At 47.5% G+C, this 19,908-nt stretch overlaps 1 protein-coding gene across 3 annotated transcripts in view; it reads left to right on the top strand.

Moving 5' to 3' along the window:
- The window catches only part of LOC147630339 (putative peptide/nitrate transporter At3g43790), a 50,092-nt gene that overhangs the window by 13,439 nt on the left and 16,745 nt on the right, over positions 1–19,908 (top strand). Inside the window, exons 4-14 of one of the 3 annotated variants that reach the window (XM_086810192.1) lie at positions 11,512–11,614; positions 11,775–11,877; positions 12,197–12,250; positions 12,347–12,409; positions 12,774–12,823; positions 12,942–13,017; positions 16,417–16,635; positions 16,716–16,803; positions 16,975–17,060; positions 17,356–17,463; positions 18,430–18,474. In XM_086810192.1, the coding sequence (XP_086666318.1) occupies positions 11,512–11,614; positions 11,775–11,877; positions 12,197–12,250; positions 12,347–12,409; positions 12,774–12,823; positions 12,942–13,017; positions 16,417–16,635; positions 16,716–16,803; positions 16,975–17,060; positions 17,356–17,463; positions 18,430–18,474 (995 nt within the window). The remainder of the gene's footprint in view (positions 1–11,511; positions 11,615–11,774; positions 11,878–12,196; positions 12,251–12,346; positions 12,410–12,773; positions 12,824–12,941; positions 13,018–16,416; positions 16,636–16,715; positions 16,804–16,974; positions 17,061–17,355; positions 17,464–18,429; positions 18,475–19,908) is intronic. The other 2 variants (XM_086810193.1, XM_086810194.1) reach the window with 2 other exon arrangements.

Genomic DNA, 19,908 nt, shown 5'->3' with positions numbered 1-19,908 from the left:
CCACAACAGGGTGGTGCCAGTGTTGGAACCACTTGTTGCGACCAATGTGTCAGCCATCTCATGGGTCGAGTTGGTGACGACTTCACTGTCCATCTTCTCGTTGTACTTGGGAGACTTTATAAGCTTCAAGTTTCAACAACTGAGTTCATTCTTCACAAGGCTGGAGGAAGAACTCGGCAATCCAGTAGTCCCGTGACATTGCGCTGGTGAAGGAGAGCAGGAACTATTTGAGAGTCCAGTGGAGAGGAACTCTGTAAAGTTGACCGTTGGCAATGTGAACGACGTCTTTTCCCGACAGTAAGATCTCTCCAAGTCACGGTTGTCAGACTGGGAGTGATGCTCATCCAATCGCTCAACAAGCGGTACAACGAAAGCTGGCTTCCTCACGCAGGCTTGGAGTCTTCGCCCTATTGTGAGTGATGAGCCTGAATCGACACCAAATCTGGAATGGTAGATCTGGAATTGCAGATGGCTGGGGTGCCATGTCCATTCTGTCGAGGCAGTTGGATAGGGCTGCAAGCTGCTCTGTCATGTGGGTCATCAAAGCAGTGAGTTGGTCTGTATCCATGATGATAGCTAGGGACCACGGATCAGTGAGAGAACCCAAATAAAAACTTTCTCCAAACTCAATATTGTGCACTCTTAGAATCTAGGGGATCTACCCTATCCAAGTAAACGCCCATGGGTGCCTTAACAGAAAAAAAATTGTAGGTTCTCTAGGCTGTGATACCAACTGCAAAGCTCTTGTACCTATGTGCTAGGGTTTCCAGATATAGAGAGAAGAGTGCAGCGGAACTTAAACCCAAGCACAAGCACAAACACAAACACAAACACAAACACAAACACACTCAAGTAGCCCTAAATCTATTGTTTGTATTATGTACAATTAAAGTGTTTACAGCTGAATTTCAGGTACAAAATGGTATTGAGCATGTTGAACCCTGATCTCTGTTGGCAATCATAGGGAGGTGAGAGTGAGAGGGAGAAAGAAAGAAAGAAAGGAAGATTTTATTAACGTCTTCCAAAAGACCGAACTCGGCCTATGAGACCAAAGTGATACAATAATGTCCATGGCATATCTCATCATGGAATGGAAAATAAAACATTGCTATCTCACTGGGGTGATACAAAACTGTCCATGGAAACTCATCATGGAGAGATTGCACAACTTGAATGGTAATCATATAAGAATGAAGGACCCAAGCACATGCTTTTATAGGCACCAAGCCTTATCTTTTGACCCTAACTAAGAGGGTGTTCACACCACTAAGGACACACTTCAGACTACCTCCGAAATATCCAACAAACCCCTCTTCGGAGGGAGTGATGGTGGAGTTGCATGCATTACCTTCAATAGTCCCATACACCAACACAAGCAAAGACACAAGCTGTGTTCCCCGCTCCAGACGACCTAGAGGCTAGTAAGCATGTCTCAGAGGCCAATGAGTGTGGCTCAAAAGGCTTAGAGGCTTAACAAGCATGGCTCAAAGGCTTAACAAGCATGGTCTTGTTGAAAGATTGAGGTCAGGTCCTACCCGGGTGACAAAGATAGCCTACATCGGCATACCCCTCCCCGCCCCCCCCCCCCCTCCTCTATTGGCAATGATAGGGAGGTGAGGTAGGTGAGAGTGAGAGGTAGAGAAAAGAAATAAAGAAAGATATATTAAGCGTCTACTAAAGACCCAATGGGTCTATGAGACCAAAGTGATACAATAATGTCCATGGCATACCTCATCATGGAATGGAAAATAAAACAGAAATAAAACATAGCTATCTCACTGGGGTGATACAAAACTGTCCATGGAAACTCATCATGGAGAGATTGCACAACTTGATTGGTACTCATATAAGAATGAAGGACCCAACCTGCTGAGAGAAAAAAAGCTCGTAGTGAGAGATGATTTGCACGACTCAAAAATGATGTGACTTGCAAATTGATTTTACAAAACTGGCTTGCTGAAGCTCTCGCTCGCCCCCCCCTGCTCGCGCTGACTACAGGACCCCCCCCCCCCCTTGTTTTTTCCGCCTTCGCGCTGCTCCCCCCTCCCCCGCCTGCCATCGCGCTTGCCCCCCCCTCCCTCGCCTGGCTGTTCTGTGCGCCCCAGCGCTGTTGCGCAGCCGCCCCCTGCTCCAGCTCCTCTTCTTCGCTCCCCCGTCTGTCTTCAGCGCCCCCCCCCCCCCCCTTCAGCCGCCATCGCCTCTTCTTCCCCCCGCCCCCCCTTCTTCGCGCTGCAGCCGCCTCCCCCTAGGGGTTTTTGTCCTCGCCGCCTTCCCCCCGCCTCTTTTCCTTTTCTGATTTTTCGCTCTCCCTGGGGTTTTCTTCACTTTTTGCCTTCCGCCTTCCCCCTCCGTTCTTTGTGTGCAGCTTGGTTTCAGCAGGCTCTCCGCATTCGCTCCGCCTTCGACACAGCTTCAGACTCTGATGGAGGCTCCTCCCGCCCCGCCTCAGAGGGACTCCCCCGCAGCCCCCTCGCCCGCCCCTGAGGACACCCCCATCAGGCTTTCTCTTTCGCCAGAAGAGGAAGCGAGCCTCACCGCAGAGGTGGAACGTCGCCAGGCTCATTCCACCATCTGCCGTATAGTCGGCACTCGCCCCAGCAGAGGGGAGATCCGGGATCTTCTCCAGGCCCGCCTTCTTGCAGATGTGGGCAAGATCCTGGACGTTTAGCTACTGGGCCGTGGACATTACCAGATCGAGTTCGAGACCGCCCAGAGCGTGGCCAAGGTCCTAGCCATGAGTCCCCTTGACATCAGGGGTGCTCGGGCTTTCTTCAGACCTTGGCAGCATGGCTTTGACCCAGCAGCGGCCGAGCAGGGAGAGCGCCTTTTCCATGTTACAATTTGCTTCCCTGGACTCCGCCGGGAGTATCTTCCGCTCTCCTCTAGGCTAGGAGCATTGGTGGGTTCGGTACTAGAGACTGGCCCCACAGGAGCTTCAGTGGTGGCCAGAGCAGCTGGGCTACCTTTGGTCAGAGTTTTGGTGTCTGACATCTCCTCCCTTCTGAAGGTCATTCAGCTACCTAGGATGGGGGGGGGGGGGGGGGGGGGATGGATTGATCAGAGAGCGGAGTTCTCGGGGCTCCCGAACCAGTGCTTCATTTGCAGGCAGGTCGGTCATCTAGCCAAGGCCTGCCCTCGCAGGAGACCCCGACCCTCACCGCAGCAGCAGGCCCCTGATGGCCCGCCCACATATGCGGCTCGGCAGGCAGCCTCCGGGACACCTGCTTAGGCCAGAGATCTCAGCATCACTGGGTTCCCGTGAGGAACAGCTTTGCTCCCCTCCAGGAGGAGACCCCTGCGACGACTCAGGACCAGGAGATGCCAGCACCCCCTCCTTCACCCCCCCCAACCCCCGTCCCCCTCCACCGCCTCGCTTCCACCTTCGCCTCCTCCCGTCCCCGCTCCGGTTTCGGCAGCGGCTCCCTCTCCACCCCCCTCGCCCCCCCCCCCCCCCTCCTCCCCCCCCCGCCCGCCTCACCTCCTCGGGAGGCCCTGGCAGTCCCCTGGCATTCACCTGCAGTCCGGAGGGCGCTGAGCACCGACCTTGCTCGAGCACCACAGAGGAGACTTACCATGCCGATTTGGGCTTCACGGATATCATCTATCCGCAGTCGGCTGAGTCGCCTCGGCACTAGACAGCGTTCGGAGGCTTTTGATTACGCCTTCACACGGCTTTTTGGAGCAGAGGGCCCCCATGAGCCAGCACCCATCAGAGTTCATGTAGTGATTCCTCCGGCCCGCGGGGAGGAGGCACTTGATTCAGCGGTGGCCTTCTCGTTCCCTCTTTGTGGCCCATGCGACCGGGAGTGGACTCTAGAGCTCGCTCTTAGCACTTTGAAGACTCAAGCAGTTGAGTTTTCTCATCATGTGAGCAATCTGGAGGTGACAGATGTGATAGGTCGACTATGGGAGTTGGCTCATTTTTTCTTGGATCCCAGGAGTGGGGATGCCTCAGGGATTCGTCATTTGGTCGTTCGCATAGTGGCAGACTTAGCACGCGACCGTGGATATGTATGTATACACGAGGTTGCTCTGTCTGAGCGGGAGCGGGAGACAGTCGCCATGGGACACAACCACTGGCGCCTGATCCGTGATTCTTGCAGTACACCGGGTGGGCAGATTCGCAGCCGCTCGGATGGGGACTATTCTCCATCCAAGCCGCTTGCGAAGGCCCGTCGTACGGCTATCCACCTAAGCAGGCCATCCATGAGGATCATCTCATGGAATGTACAGGGCCTTGGCGGAGCACATTATATACGCTATCGTGGTTGCTTGAGGCAGGAGCTTCAGAGATGCTTGGTTGGTGGCAGCATTGATATTTTGATGATGCAGGAGCACCACTTGGGTGAGAGCAGGATCCGGAGATATGGTTCGGTGATGCCTGGTAGATGGGACACCTTTTGGTTTGCCGGGTTTGGTCCTTTGGGTGGACAGGGAGGAGTATGCATGGTCATTGCAGATGTATGGCGGCAGGCCATTGTGGATCGAGGGATCATTGTGCCTGGTAGAGCACAATATGTCATTCTGAGGATGCATGATAAACTAGTGGACATGCTCAACGTCTATGCGCCCAACCATGCTAGTGCCAGAGCAGAGTTCTGGACCCAGGTTACGGATGCATTGCGAGAGGCCACACATTGGTGTGTCGGGGGTGACTTCAACATGCTTGAGGACCCGGCTGATAGGGTGGGAGGCAGTCATGTTACAGTGCACGGCACGGAGCTTGCAGCTTGGGAGCGATTTTGCATGTCACCGAGGATCACTGATGCATGGCAGCATGGGGCCTTCTCCCGCTCTCAAGACAGTCTTAGTTTCTCTCGATCGGATCGCCGACAGGGAGGGACTAATCTATCACGGATTGATCGCTTTTATGTGGGCGACTGGTTAGGGGAGCGAGGGGGCTCCGTTGGCATTCTCGCTGGCACCTCATTTTCAGATCATGCGCCAGTTATTTTGACACTTGAGGAGAGGACACGGGAGCCCAGCTTGCAGTTGAGGATCCTAGAGAGGGTACTTACAGATCCTAGTCTCGCAGAGGACATTGAGAGGATCTGGCATGATAGTCAGTGCTCTGACCAGGATGCAGCAGGCCAGTGTGTCCAAGGACTCATAGAGCTTAGCTCTTTTCTGCACGCTGCAGCTTTGACACGGCTGGGAGAGATTCGCGAGCGGGAGCAGCGGCTGAGGCGTAGCCTTGCTTCGCTTCAGCGCCTTCAGGAGCAGCAGCCTGCATGTGAGTGGGTGGCGTCCCAGCTGAGCCAGGCACGCCAGGAGGTTAGAGAGGCAGAGGAGCAGAGACATGAGTTTTACTATCGTCGCCAGGCCTCTCAGTGGACGCAGCTTGGGGATAGAGTGACTGGGGAGTTTTTTGAGATTATTGGACCCCGCCATGCTCGAGCAGGAGTCCGTCAGCTTGGGAGGCCGGACGGGTGTGTAGCTACCGAGCTCGGGGAGATCAGAGCCATTGCCACTGGGTTCTATAGAGACCTGCTTTCAGCGGAGCCAGCCACTGAGGCTCGGGATGCTTGCAGACAGACGGTGTGGGCCCATGTGCAGAGGAGGGTCACAGATCATATGCGTACAGTCCTTGGTGCGCCTCTTTCAGAGGTTGAGCTTGCTGAGGCCTTGAGGGTCCTGCCGCGCCATAGTTGCTCAGGGGAGGACGGCGGGCTAACGCCTGCCTTTTTTATGCGCTATTGGGACCTTTTGGGGCCAGGCCTCCGCAGGGGCTTTCAGTATGTTTTGGACACTGGGGTGATGCCACAGAGCTTTTCAGAGGGCTTGATCTTTCTTATTCCCAAGGGGGAGGGAGTATCAGATGATATTCGGCATTGGAGACCTATTACGATCCTCAATACTGTCTACAAGGTCTTAGCAAAGGCCTTGAGTTTGAGGATCCAGCCCTTCCTGGGGGAGTTGATTCATGCTACCCAGACAACATTCGTCAAGGAGCGTAGTATCCTTGACAACATTTTTACCTTCTGGGAGGCGACGGCCCGAGCTAGATTTCTTGGTGAGGACTTGGTCGTGATGCTTCTCGATTTTGAGAAGGCATACGATAGAGTCGATTGGGGTTTCTTAGAGGGCACTATGCTTCGCCTGGGCTTTGAGCCAGTTTGGATTAGAGGGGTGGCGGCTCTGTATTCCACAGCTCGCAGCCAGGTGTTGATTGCAGGAGGACAGGGGCCGAGTTTTGAGCTGACCAAATCAGTTCGTCAGGGGTGTCCACTCGCCCCTTTTCTTTTTCTCTTCTTTGCGGAGGCTATGAGCATGTATTTGACGGCAGAGGAGGTTGGTTTGAGAGGACTCCAGCTCCCAATTCGGGGGGAGGACCTGCTCGATGTTGAGTTTGCTCACGACATGGGCTTATTTTTGCCTGGCCAGGAGGCCAATCTTCTTCGGGCAGAGCAGTCGCTCCAGGTTTTTAGTGCAGCTTCAGGAGCATTGATCAATTGGCGCAAGACAGTGGCCTTTTGGATCAGTAGCGCTCCCACTCCGGCATGGAGCCCGGACCCCGGTTTTAGATGGATTCCTCCTGGCACAGCAGTGCGGTATTTGGGATGCCAGATTGGACTAGATTTGTCACCTGAGCAGCAGATTGCCCCGCTTCTTCTAAGCATTCGGAAGAAGCTTTTGTATTGGAGTACAGCTCGACTATCCTTGGCCGGGAGGGTGGTGGTGGCAAATCAGGTGCTGTTAGCGACCATGTGGTACATTACGTCTTGCTGGATCTTCTCGAGCTCTTGCATCAGCCAGGTACAGAGGTTGATCAGGAACTTTCTTTGGTCTGGGCGGGACGGTCAGCCAGCTCGGGCAAAGGTTGCATGGGCAGTTATTACACTTCCGCTGGCTCAGGGAGGCTTGGGCATTATAGATCCAATCGATCAGAGTAGAGCCTTATTGGGGAAGCTTATTGTTCGGGGGCTGCTTCCAGGCACTGAGCCTTGGAAAGAGCTTCTCTTGCAGCGGCCGCAAGCTCGGGCTCCCCCAACAGGGGGCACTTGGGCACCAGAGATTCGATGGATCTTCATAGAGATGAGGAGGACAGGCCTCAGTAGAGGATGGGAGGACAGATTTGCCTTGAGCATCCTGAGAGCTTGGGAGCTGCTGAGACCGGGGCTCTTTCAGCGACCTCCTTCTTGTGTTGAGGAGCGGGCCAGACAGCCGCTCATCTGGAGCCCAGCGGTTCGCAGTGAGCAGGGTCATATGCTGGGTTCTCGGCCTCATCTAGCCTGGGGACCTTTGGCGGCAGGCCCAGCACGTAGCTTTGGAGACTGGCAGGCCTTCTGCAGTCTACCAGAGGAGATCCAGGTGGAGAGGCTGAGTCACTTCAGAGGGGGGTTGATTATGAGGGATGACATTCAGGAGGCACTCGCAGAGGAGTGATTCACGCCTATCGAGCTAGTGGCCCCACGGTGGATGGGAGCCTTTACACAGTTGGAGATCCTGATTGCTGTCAGAGCTTGCACTGAGGATGGCAGATGCCTCTACTATGAGATTCAGGATGAGGGGAGACTTTAGAGAGTGGAGGTGGAGTCGCCTTTGGTTGCAGAGTGCACCTTTCAGAGGATACGGGTAGTGGCCGCCGCTTCTCGGAAGTGGCATATTGACCCAGACCTTGCAGATGTGCTCCCAGATTGGCGCATATGGGCATTTGCACCGCGTCCCTTGGCCCGGCTACAGTGGGACCCTGGTGAGTACGAGTGGCATGATCCTTGTGCATCCCTTGAGGCCACAGAGATTACCTTTTTTCAGTATACTGTTCGGTTGGGATGGCATATTTTGACGGCGAGGAGGATGGTCTCTCCAGCGGCCGGCAGCAGGGCACTGGCAGCTACAGGGACTCTCATAGGAGTTTCTGGAGGATTTTTGAGCCCGGCTCTGGGCTAGTCGACAGGCCGGCAGGATCTCGACTTTCCAGTGGTGACTGGTCGCCCACAGGGACTCAGCAGTTGGCACCTGGCTTGTCTACAGCGGTCTTCCGGCGGCCTGCGTCCGATGCGGCCACCCTATGGATACACAGAGACATTGCCTTTGGGACTGCCCTCAGGCGCAGCAGATTTGGCTGCGGATGCTACGTATTCTGGCCCCCCTCTCTCCAGAGGGTACGTATACGTGGGGTGCCGCTGCTTGGTCGACTTCGTCAGGGCCTGCTATGGGCTATGAGACGGAGCTGGACAGCCAGGCCATCAGATTCATTAGGGGCCAGCCTCGCCTTGTTCCTTCACCGGATTTCTCGTCCGCCAGCTGGACATAGGAGAGGGATCTACGATGGGAGCTCCTCAGCAGCATCACCATTTGGTTCACTTGGAAGGCCTGGTGTTTCAGGGTCTTTGAGGGGAGACTGGAGCCACCAGCAGAGACTGTTCGGGGGATTTGGCAGGAGTTGATCCACACCTTGCGGGGACAGTACGACCGCATTCGGGGCGACTCGGATGAGGCGATCTTGCGGCGCAAGGCCTTTCACACCACCTGGCGCAGCGGCCCCTTCTATACCCTTCACGCGGGGTCCCCCCATTGGCACTACAGGCCACCTGTTTGGCTTTTCCCCCCTCCTATTGTATGATATAGCCATTCAGTTCTTTGTACTGATACTTGTACTTTTCAGCACCTAGGGAGAGTCTCCCTGGTTGCCTTGCTTTGTTCTCTGCTCTGTTTTTCTTGTGAGCAGGAGAGGATCTTTTGTAGCCCTACGGGCGTTTTTTATAACTAATGAAAGGATCTTTTCTCGGAAAAAAAAAACAATGAAGGACCCAAGTACATGCTTTTATAGGCACCAAGCCTTATCTTCTGACCCTAACTAAGAGGGTGTTCACACCACTAAGGACACACTTTAGACAACCTCCGAAATATCCAACAAACCCCCCTTCGGAGTGATGGTGAAGTTGCATGCATTACCTTCAATAGTTCCATACACCAACACAAGCAAAGACACAAGATGTGTTCCCCGCTTGAGACCCAGAGGCCAGTAAGCATGTCTCAGAGGCCAGTGAGCGTGGCTCAAAAGGCTCAGAGGCTTAGCAAGCATGGTCTTGTCGAAAGATTGAGAGGTTAGGTCCTACCCCGGTGACAAAGACAGCCTACATCGGCATACCAACACCCCCGCGCGTGGCCTTGCCTAAAGCAGGGGCAAAAAGGGTATGATGGAGAGGAGTCTTTAATATCCAAAAGGATCCAAAAATAAATAACTCAGATTTTGGGAGACTACCCGGGCAGAGAACCCTTGACTCAAACATAATGGGAACTAGAAGGCCCAATCATAATCTTCCTCTTCAAGAGAAAGATTCTCCATTGGTGGTGCAGTGATAACTGTGAATGCCTTTTCTCCAGGTTCATGATCTTCTCCTTCTTCTACCATCGCTAGGTTTGCATGCTCTTTTTTCTGCTCTTTTATCATTTTCTTGAAGCACTCTTCTGTGTGACCAAGCCTATGGTAGTAATTGCACTTGACTAGCTTCCCCCCTTTCTTGCCTTTCCATTTGACTGCCATAGCATTGTCGAAATCCAATATCTTTGTACCTTGCTCCTTAAGACGACAGTCTTCTTCTATTAAAACTGAAAGCATGTCATCAAAGGGTGTCTCTCTTGCCACTCTTAGAAATGTCAAGATCTTCGAAAACTTGGAGATTCCCTCTATACTGGATAGAAGAACAGCCTTTTGATCATCTTCTTCAACATTTACTCCTAGGCTAGAGAGTACTTACCACTTGGAAGATTGATCCAAGGGCAGTGACTGAAGCCCTTATAGTGAGATCAAAGATTTAAGATTAAAAACCACCTTCTCCATACAAATGCATGTGTGTAGCAAGAAAATAAAAAAAATCCATCTTCTTTGCATCAAAATAATAATAAGGTTTGGCTTTAGATTTGGCTTTAGATTTCTTGATCTTTTTGCTTCCTAGACCGGAAAGTTCCATTTCTAGGGTTTTTGAAGTTTTTCACAAGCTAAATCATGGCTCTGAACCATGTTGGCAATCATAGGGAGGTGAGAGTGAGAGGGAGAGAGAAAGAAGTAGAGCTCAAGTGTGAGAGAGAGAGAGATTGCACAACTTGAACGGTACTCATATAAGAATGAAGGACCCAAGTAATGCTTTTATAGGCACCAAGCCTTATCTTCTGACCCTAAATAGGAGGGTGTTCACACCACTAAGGAAACTTGACTAGACTCCAGACTAACTCCGAAATATCCAACAATCTCAGCCTGTAGCACTGTTGTTAGGCCTTTGTACTCAGCCTAGTGCTTGCTGCAGATCGTTGTTTCCAACACTCAGCCTCTTGAAGAATCACTCCTTGGTTCGAATGCTGCAAAATGATGAGATGCTGTGCTAAAAATCCAATGCATTATATATTGGGGGAGGTGGTGTTTTTCTCAAGTTGACCAACTTCTTCCATTACTTAAAAACTCTTTTTATTACAACGGGTGTCAACCTTAGGCCCATTCTATTTTTTTTAAAAAATAAATAAAAAAGACCAACTCTCCTACGCATGAGTGCCCACGACCCTTTGTGCATGGCTCAACTTGCTCCTAACCATAGTTGTCAGGTACGAAAAGTTTGATTCAATACGGTACGTTCAAATACGGTCTCGGAATGCACTGCTAAATTTTGAAAATAAAAATACAGTGGAGGTACGGTCCATTCAAAATATACTTTAAAATAAAAAAATACGGTGGAGGAAGAGGGAGATGATTGAGAGAGTCTAGACGAGAGAGGCTTGAGCCTTGAAGGAGAGCTCAAGGGAGAGGATAGACTTGAGCAATGATCACTTGTGAGTGAAAAAAAGATTAAAAAACAGCCCCAAAAAATGGTCAGAAAAAAGAAGGGCAAAAAAACGGTCGAATCATAGTCGACCGTACCGTACCGTACGTATCAACCTTACCGAACTGGGTGCCACTATGCTCCTAACCTACTCAATCTGCATTTCCTGTTGCCTGACTTGCTCTTCCTGCTGCCCAACCAGCCTGACATGTGGGTGCTTTTGTCCAGGCCTACCTTACTGGCTGTGGCTGCCATGTGTGCTTTGAGTACACGGAAGCGTCACATTATGTTACAAGAAAAGTTTTGTTTTTTTTTTCCTTCAGAAAAGAGACTTCTATTAAGTAATATAAAATCATACAAAGGGAGATCTCGAAGGAAAAGGTAGGGAGAAAAGTTTCATTTTGAAGAGGCTTGTAGAAAAAGTTACAGATGCACATAATAAAGTGCATTTTGGTCTCACATAGCTCATGAAACTATAAAAATGGAAGCTCATTCTATCATAGACAGCTGGCTCCTTGCATCCTCTCTAGTGTCTTGCTCCTGTTCCGTGCTGATCCAGGGGTCTTTGGGTGCTTTTCATCCTCCCTCTTAAGTGTTGCCAAGTGTCTTCTCCTTAACTAAACCTCTTTTTTTTTTTTTTGCTTTCTCTCTTTGTATTTCATTTTTCTAGATGTATTGACATCAATAGTCTTGCATGTAGACTCCAAATGGAAAAAGAGTATAAAAATAAAATGCTGACTTGGTGCGCACGCAGGGTCAGCAATGATGCTCGGGCGCTTTATGACCTCAGCACCTTGGGGTATGGTGGCTGATAGATATGGTCGTAAGCCTGTCATCCTTATTGGTACTGCATCAATGTAAATGGTGAATCTTATTTCCATGAATTTGCTTGACAGGAGGATCTATGCATCTATGGTGATGGTAGCATGCTTTGCACCATTTGGGTCTGGCTTCTTGTATTCCATAGTGATGACCCAGGGTCTAATTCATTTTATGTCTTACTTTTTGTTATTTCAGAGTTGTATTCAACACGCTTTTTGGCTTCAGCAGTAACTTTTGGATGGCATTGACATCACGATTCCTTCTTGGCATTTGCAATGGAATGCTTGGGACAATAAGGGTATGCTTTTATATTCCCTCTCCCGCTTTTGTTGTTGTTCTTTGCATCAGTTCTGATGTGTATAGTTTGCAAATTTTTTTGGGGCAAGATTCAGAGTGAACTGCAAGTTTTTTTTTGGTTATCCCCCTTCTTGCTTTTCAATCCTCACTTTTGTACGCTCCAAAAGCTTTCAAATAGAAACTTTAAAAACCTAATATTTATTTGCTTTTTCAAAGGTTTCATATCTTGGCTCACTAGTTACAAATTGAAAAGCTATGCTCAAGATCATGAGCTTGTTTGGCTTCTGTATATATAATCAATAACCAGGGAGGTTTCGCAGGCCTACGCTTCTGAGATCTGTAGCAAGGAGCATCAAGCATTGGGTCTATCAATGGTGTTGTTCTTTACTATATTCTTTTGTTGTTGGTCATCTTGGTCTCTAGTTGAGGTTACATGAACTAATTTGGAATCTGTAGCTTTGTTTCAATAGGTGGGAACAATGCGGGGGCTCGGTTTGATCATTGGTCCAGCTATTGGAGGATACTTGGCTCAGGTGTGACATTCTCCTTTCTGCATTTATCCTCTTGACTAGAAGTACTCCCAGAGGATGATGCTTTCTTCAACGACCTAATGATGCCATACAACTCCGCTACTAAATCCACCATGCAATAAAAGGAGAATTAGCATAATTGAAAGGTTCCGAGTTTTAAACGTACACCATCTACGGAGATGCACATAAATGGGACAATTTATGACTATGTAGATGCCATTTTTTTGAAAGAATGCTTCAATTTTATACATTGTTGTCTATATTTTGATTGCATGGAGTGAATTGTTGGATCTTATAAAATGCTTCTTTTTTGAGCAATCTTAAAACATCGGAGCGTTTTTATGCCCAAATTTACATAATGCTGCAGCCTTCGGAAAAGTACCCTACTTTGTTTCCGAGTGGATCATTGTTTGACAGGTAAGTATTAACTATACAGAAAAGGCAAGATAACGAAATATCTTGTGATTGAAAAGTGCTAGTCTTTTGAGTAAGATTGTCCTTATGATACTTGTATGAAATAGGCTTTTGGTTGCAGGTTTCCCTATGCTTTACCTTGTGTATGCATATCTGCATTGGCAGTAGCAGGACTTGTGTCAAGCTTTTGGATTCCAGTAAGTGTTGTTTGCAAGGTTCATTCAAATATATGGAGGAAGAGAACATCCTTCCTCTTTAATGTATCGGAGTTCTCATCTTGTGTGTGCCATCAATGCAAAATGTGTAGAGCTGCTAAACCAGATAAGACTGTTAGAATTTGTGCATCTCAATGTTATGGGGTTATGCCTATTTTTGGGCTTTTACATATTTTTCTCATGTGTAGTTGGTTGTGGAGCAGTTGGCCAGCTCCTAGGGGCTGCCGACTAGTTCCCATAATCACTATATAAGGAGTCTCCCCATTATTCACTTCACCATCCAATCCCTTGCACATTGTTCAACACTTCTGTTGGCTATTGCCATTGTAAAGTTGTTTGCTTTTATAAAAGGTGATCTTGTCCACAAGCTCTCTCTACTCTCTCTCTTGTTTAGTTTATGCTTCCGCCTGTGCATTCTCCAACATGGTATCATTCGCTTAGGTTCAGGCTACTCCATATTTCTGCAATCTGCTCGCCGTTTTCTTCATCTGTGCCTTGCGTTTGCTTCCATCGCTCCTCTTGGATGTAGATCAGCATCAATAGTTGTTGCGTTTTTTGGTCGAGCCATCTTTCTGCCATTGACCAGCCCTCAAGGTTGCATTTTTGTTCTACAGAAGCAAGTTGAGGAGTTTTGGCTGCTTTTTCTGCTCCGGCATCAGTTGTTTGTGAGTTTTTTTGCATGTGGTGTTGCCAGCAGACAAGTGGCTCTACATTTTCTTCCTCCTCCATGAGTCCATGGCCTTCCGGTAGGAGGTTCCCGGTGGTTCTAGGACTGTTTTGCTGCTGTCCAGCCTCTTTCTCTCTTAGATTTGAGAGGGGCTGATTGGTTCTGGAGCCTTTCTTTGTTGGAAAGTACTCGAGAGGAGTTTTGGAATGCTGAGATTTGGGTACTTTGTTGCTGGGGATCCCCTCTTACGAACAAGGATGACAAGTTGAACGGACCCAACTATGCCCATTGGAAGCTACAAATGTAGATCTGGTTCATCCACAAGGGTTTGTGGGAGATTGTTCAGGGCAGTGAGAAGAAGCCCGAGCGTCCTCTTTGAACTCTAGGAGGTGGACTCAGGATCAAGAGGATGAATTCCTTGCGCAATTACAAGATTGGGAGAATCGTGATTCGAAGGCGCATTCAGTGCTTGTGTGGACCATCACACAAGAGGTCTCACCGGCCGTGCAAACTATCACTAGTGCTCATCAGTTATGATCTAAATTGGAGGATCTCTTTGCTCGAGATTCGTCGATGAGGGTCCTTACTTTGCAAGGGCAACTCTACGGTTTGTTATTTCCTGCAGGCAGTTCCATGCAGTTGTTCCTCATGAAGGCCAAGGTTATCCATGACCAGTTACTGGCAATGGGTGCTGCTTTGTCCTCTGCTGAGCTGGTTGCACTTATCCTCACCAAGCTTCCCCCGGAGTATGATGTGGTTTCTTGAACTTTGAGGTGCCAGGTCCCAACCACTCATTTGGATTTTGATGAACTTAGCTCTCTACTCTTGGAGGAAGAGTCCGTCCTAGTCTCACAGGGTAAGATGAAGGTATCCCTCAACAGTTCTGATCAAGCACTTTCTACCTTTCAGAAGAAAGGTCATAGTCGCTGCTTCTCTTGTGGGAAGAGAGGACATCTGTCCAAGGATTGTTTGTCCAAGAAGAAGGACAAGACCAAGGGCAAGTCTTCATCTCAGAAAAAGGGCAAAGACACAACAAACGACATTGATGCATATTCCTCTAGTAACACATCTAGGGCTCCCAGGGCGCTTCCGGCTCGGGAGGACCAAGATGGTGTACTTCTCTAGTATACATGCAGTTCTCCCCATGTGCTTCTAGCGAGAGGAGGCTTGTGGACGGGAGAGGGGGCTGATTGCAGCTCCACTTACTGGTGCATGGGAACCGTGATTCGGAGTTCCAAGCACTAGACATGTGGCAGGACATGGTTATCTTTGCTGTAGTAGAGATTATGAACTAGATTTGTTCCGAGTTTATTGTTCGAGGTTTTTTGGACGTGATTTGTTTTCCGTCCATTGTTGGGTATTATGGGCGCAATGTGTCCAGGAGCTCATCATCTATTCTCGGAGTTCACCACACACTTGTGCAGGAATTCGTAGCCAAGCAAAGTTCCTTGTTGTTCGTGGTGGCATTTTGTTTCGAGGAAACAGGTTGGCAGGTGCTCTCTCCGAGGTGATTCCAGTATTCGCGGTGTTGGAGGGTCCATGGTTGCATCTTCACCAACTTATCTTCTTCAGCCGCTTGCACACTATGAGCTGCAGAGGAGGTGTTAGAATTTGTGCATCTCAATGTTATGGGTTATGCCTATTTTTGGGCTTTTATATATTTTTCTCATGTGTAGTTGCTCGTGGAGCAATCGGCCAGCTCCTAGGGGCTGCCGACTAGTTCCCATAATCATTATATAAGGAGTTTCCCCATTATTCACTTCACCTTCCAATCCCTTGCACATTGTTCAACACTTCTGTTGGTTATTGCCATTGTAAAGTTGTTTGCTATTATAAAAGGTGATCTTGTCCACAAGCTCTCTCTCTCTCTACTCTCTCTCTTGTTCAGTTTATGCTTCTGCTTGTGCATTCTCCAACAAAGACTCTTGGATAATAGCTCATTTAGTTACTTCATAATTTTCTGCTATCACGTGGGTGGGTCCAGCTGGGTCTCCTAATCTTCCAAGCTGTCACACTTCCAATCTCCCAAGTTAAGCCCAGTGGTGAGTGATGTGGTCTGAAGGGATAATGGAGGATCTGTGCCAAAGTGGTGGTATGTACAGACCCACAACACATATGGAGCTGAATCATCCAAGGCACCCTTGTAACATATAAGAATCTAGAACCAATGATACATGAATGCCACCAGACATCCAGAGTCTCTGAGAGGGCTGTGTGAAGGTGGTTTCATGTAGCAATGCGTTCCTCGCTGTTCCTAATTCCTAAAGGAAATCCTTCATTAAGTAAAACAGAACATACAAAAGTCAAAAATCAAAGAGGAATAAGAAAGACTCCATGAAATATGACCACACTTGCTGAAAGAGCCCATCAAGAAGGTGATAATGCAATAGTAAAGAAAAAGGAAAGGGGTGTTTGTGCAGATACTCATGAAAGCATTCCATCAGACCTTTGCTGAACCTGGAACTGCCTTGGATACCATTTCAAATAGGGAAGAGAATGTGCTGTATCAAATTGGATGGAGGAAAGAGCTTGCAAATGATATGTGGGAGTGCCGTCTATAGCCTTTACACCTTTGGCCCTCCAAACTTGCCTAGTTTCCAACAATCTCCAAGCCGAGTCTACTGTCAAAATGATGTCCTGTAAAGGGAAAATTGTTAACTTTGGACCTCAGACATTATGTTAAACAATTATGATACTCTTTTTCCCTTTTACAGGAGAGTCTGCACAATCATCCGACTCATGACAAAAAGGTTCACAAGGATGTCAGTGACAAAAGCATTGATGTTGAAATTGGCAAGGTGAAGGAAAATGCGGCTAAGGTTTCTGAAAGTGAAACACAGGCAGTGAAGAAACCACTTTGGAGAAACCGGGGGTTGGTGGCTGCAATTTCTGTGTACTGTCTTTGGGGACTACATTCTATGGCATATTCAGAGGTAAGCACGCTGAATGTGCTCGTTACAGCTCTTATCTTCAAAAACTTCTACTAATCTTAAATGCCATTTAATATCTGCAGATCTTTTCTTTATGGGCTGTAAGTCCTAAGGTTTATGGTGGACTTGGATTCACAACCTCCGAAGTGGGTGATGTGCTTGCTGTAACTGGTAAGATGGAATATATGTTGACACATAACGTAATTGGGATGAAGGGTTGGCCAGAGATTAACTGCTTGACTGTATGGTCTGTTTAGTGTGTGCACATGTGTGTGTGGGCACGTGTATATGCATGTGTGTGCATGTCTTGTCTTACTCAAATATTTCTTGGTGTTTTGTAAGGAGCTGCGCTTCTCCTGTTTCAGCTTTTTGTATTTCCCCGACTAGCAAAATTTTTTGGAGCTATTCGAATAATTCGGGGGCCAGTGGTAAGAGCCAAAATATTGATAAGCGTGAAAATATATATGGTGTATCTTGCACCATATGCTTTTAAGATGATATGAATTATTTTTTCAATGAATTTCAGTGATGTTGGTGTACACTTGTGAGATAGCATGATCTTCACAAGTCTTGCCTTAGTATCTCATTTATTATCCTACTGTTGCTGACTTGATTTTTTTCTTGGCCTTAAACATATCATGTCTTCACAAGTCTTGCCTTGTATATCATTTATTAATGCTACTGTTGCTGACTTGCTTTTTTTCTTGGCCTTAAACATATCAGGTCTTGTCAATAGGTCTGATTGCAATTTATCCATCAATAGCAAGCCTTCATGGGATCACACTCTGGGCAGTGCTGACTTCTGCATCTGTTCTTAAGAATCTACTGTCTGTACGTATACACTCTCTTCTTTTGGCAGACGATTTTTTTTCCATTTTTGTGCGTTTCTGACATCCAGCTTACTCCTGGATTTTATGTATCAACTTTGGCCTCATAGATCTTTTGTAGGTGTTAATATAACTCACGCACATGTACATGCACAGCCATGCGAATGTGCACGGATTTAGTTGTCATCTTTTAGCAAATTTGGCTTTATAGCTTATGATGACAAAGTCCAATGTAATGCCACTTTGCTCCATGAAGCATGCCATTTGTAATTGACAAACCAGTTTAATTCAGGGTGGAATGATTGCTTCATTATCAACAAATTCATGCCATGCATTACCTTGGCTTTTGATCTTTTACATAGATGATATCTTCCATAAAACTTATCTTTGGGAATCAAATATTTAATGTATCAAACTATGATAGCATGATGAAACTAGAGATACCTAAAAACCAAAACAGCAACATACCCTTGCAAGGCCAGTTCTATTCATTTTGTGTAAGACCAACGAGGACTGGTGCATTTTGAACAAGCTTTCCCTCTACTACTTAGGTCGGGTATTTGTGAAGCTGCTCAACATGACGTCCTGTAGATTCATGTCTTTGAGGCTTGGACTGATCCACTATCCCACAAGGTGCTCACCTTGGAATAAAGTATGGAAAACCTGTCCCTTGGTCTATCTGCTTCCCACCATGATATTTATGTAGTTGCTCGGCTGCTGGATGACTAGGTGTGAGGAAAAGGGGTAACAGGAAATGCACATAATGCCGATTGAGGGCTACTGGCTAAAATATTTCATTTTCTGAAATAAAGGAAATCAAAGCATACACACTGTTTGCAAATGTAGCCCTATTTTGGGAATTGATTTGGCATTTTTTTTCCAAGAAAAATACTGCTTTATCGTGTATCTATATTTTCATTTTCTGCTGGATATTAGGGCATGTTCCTTATAAATGTTTTACTGTATGCAGGTATGTGTTGTGACTGGGACGTTTATTTTGATCAACAACTCTGTGGTGCGTATCCTTTTGTAACTCCTTAAGATTTTTTTACTTTTGTAATTCGTTTTTGCCCTTCGGCCTGTTTGGCATTCACTACTAACCAGCAAAATTCTAGGTGATCACATAGAGAGTCCGTAATAGAGGCTTAGATTTTCTAATGTTTAACTAAGAGCATTAACAAGGTGACTTTAGGTTTGACTAGAGTCGCTTGACCAAGCAAACTTCTAGTAAAAGTCTACCTTGCCAGATTTTTAGGTCTCTCAGCAACCCCATATGGAATACTGAGTAGACACGAAAGTTGCAAAGTATTGCGGGCATTTGGGATCTTCGTTAAGTAGGATTTCTATATTTTTTTAGCATTTGGAATTTTTTTCTCAAGGTTGGGGGGGATCGTACTATACGATACCGCACCGTACCGTACAAATGGGTTCATACCGGTACGAGAAACAACTATGAAAGAGGGTCTTGTAAAAGCCGGTGGCAATCTCGCGGTGAGGAACTTGGTGAAACTTGGGGAAGTGCAAGGTATCCTGCCCTTAAACTGCAAACAAAAGCTCCTCCGAAGGCCCTCTCTTGCTGCTAGACAGAGGGGTCACTGTACCACCACCCTGTCCGTCAAGTGGCTACACAATCATGTTTAAGTCTCCCCATACACCGAGCGTCTACTTGGGGTAGCCTATGGGGCACCATGATCCAAAAGAAGTTCCTGTCCCTTTATTAGTGAGGAAAATTGAAAGTTAAACAAGGCTTCCCACATTTTTTCACCTCTACATAGCGTAACTTGAGAAGTAGGTTCAGAAATATGGAGCCTGGAGGAGTGCACTGGTATGGTCATAGAAGTTCTCGTTTACATAATGATAATGATGTGATCCTGGTAGTCTTTGGTGCTTCATAGTGCCTTTCTAGCATCTACTCAGTTTTAGTAACCTGCTCATTTCTTTGTGGGATTTAGGGGACGGTTTAGGCATCTCCTCTAACAGAGTGTACATATTGTACCATTTTGGCCTGAAAGGGCATTTTGGTGTTGCCCAGATATTAATGAGTCCCTCCATCTTTCTTTCGCATACTAAGCCTTACATCTCATCATCGACTCTCATGTCTCTCCATGTAGACATGTGGCTTTGATATCTTTTGTGCATTTTGTTACATGCCATTATGCATGAATACTTGCACTATTGATGTATTTCCTTAGTCTGATAGACCTCCACATATCTCTCTTAAGACACTCTAAAGGTTTCAACTTTTTTCTAAATTACACGTGTATATGCCTGCATAGGGCACATACGTGCCCACACCCACGTGACATTCTAAAGGTTTCATCTTTTGTCTTGTAAAGTACACAGGTATATGCCTGCACAGGGCACATGCCTGCCCAGGCCCACACCCATATACACACACAAAAACAAACAAACAAAGAGAATCAACTAGGACAGTGTATTTTTATGGAGA

The sequence above is a fragment of the Cibotium barometz genome, chromosome 16, assembly GCF_041138505.1.
Source record: "Cibotium barometz isolate CiBa-2024 chromosome 16, ASM4113850v1, whole genome shotgun sequence".
In the NCBI taxonomy this organism is placed as follows: domain Eukaryota; kingdom Viridiplantae; phylum Streptophyta; class Polypodiopsida; order Cyatheales; family Cibotiaceae; genus Cibotium; species Cibotium barometz.
Note: the sequence above shows the minus strand (reverse complement) of the source record. Positions and strands in the feature narration are given on the sequence as shown.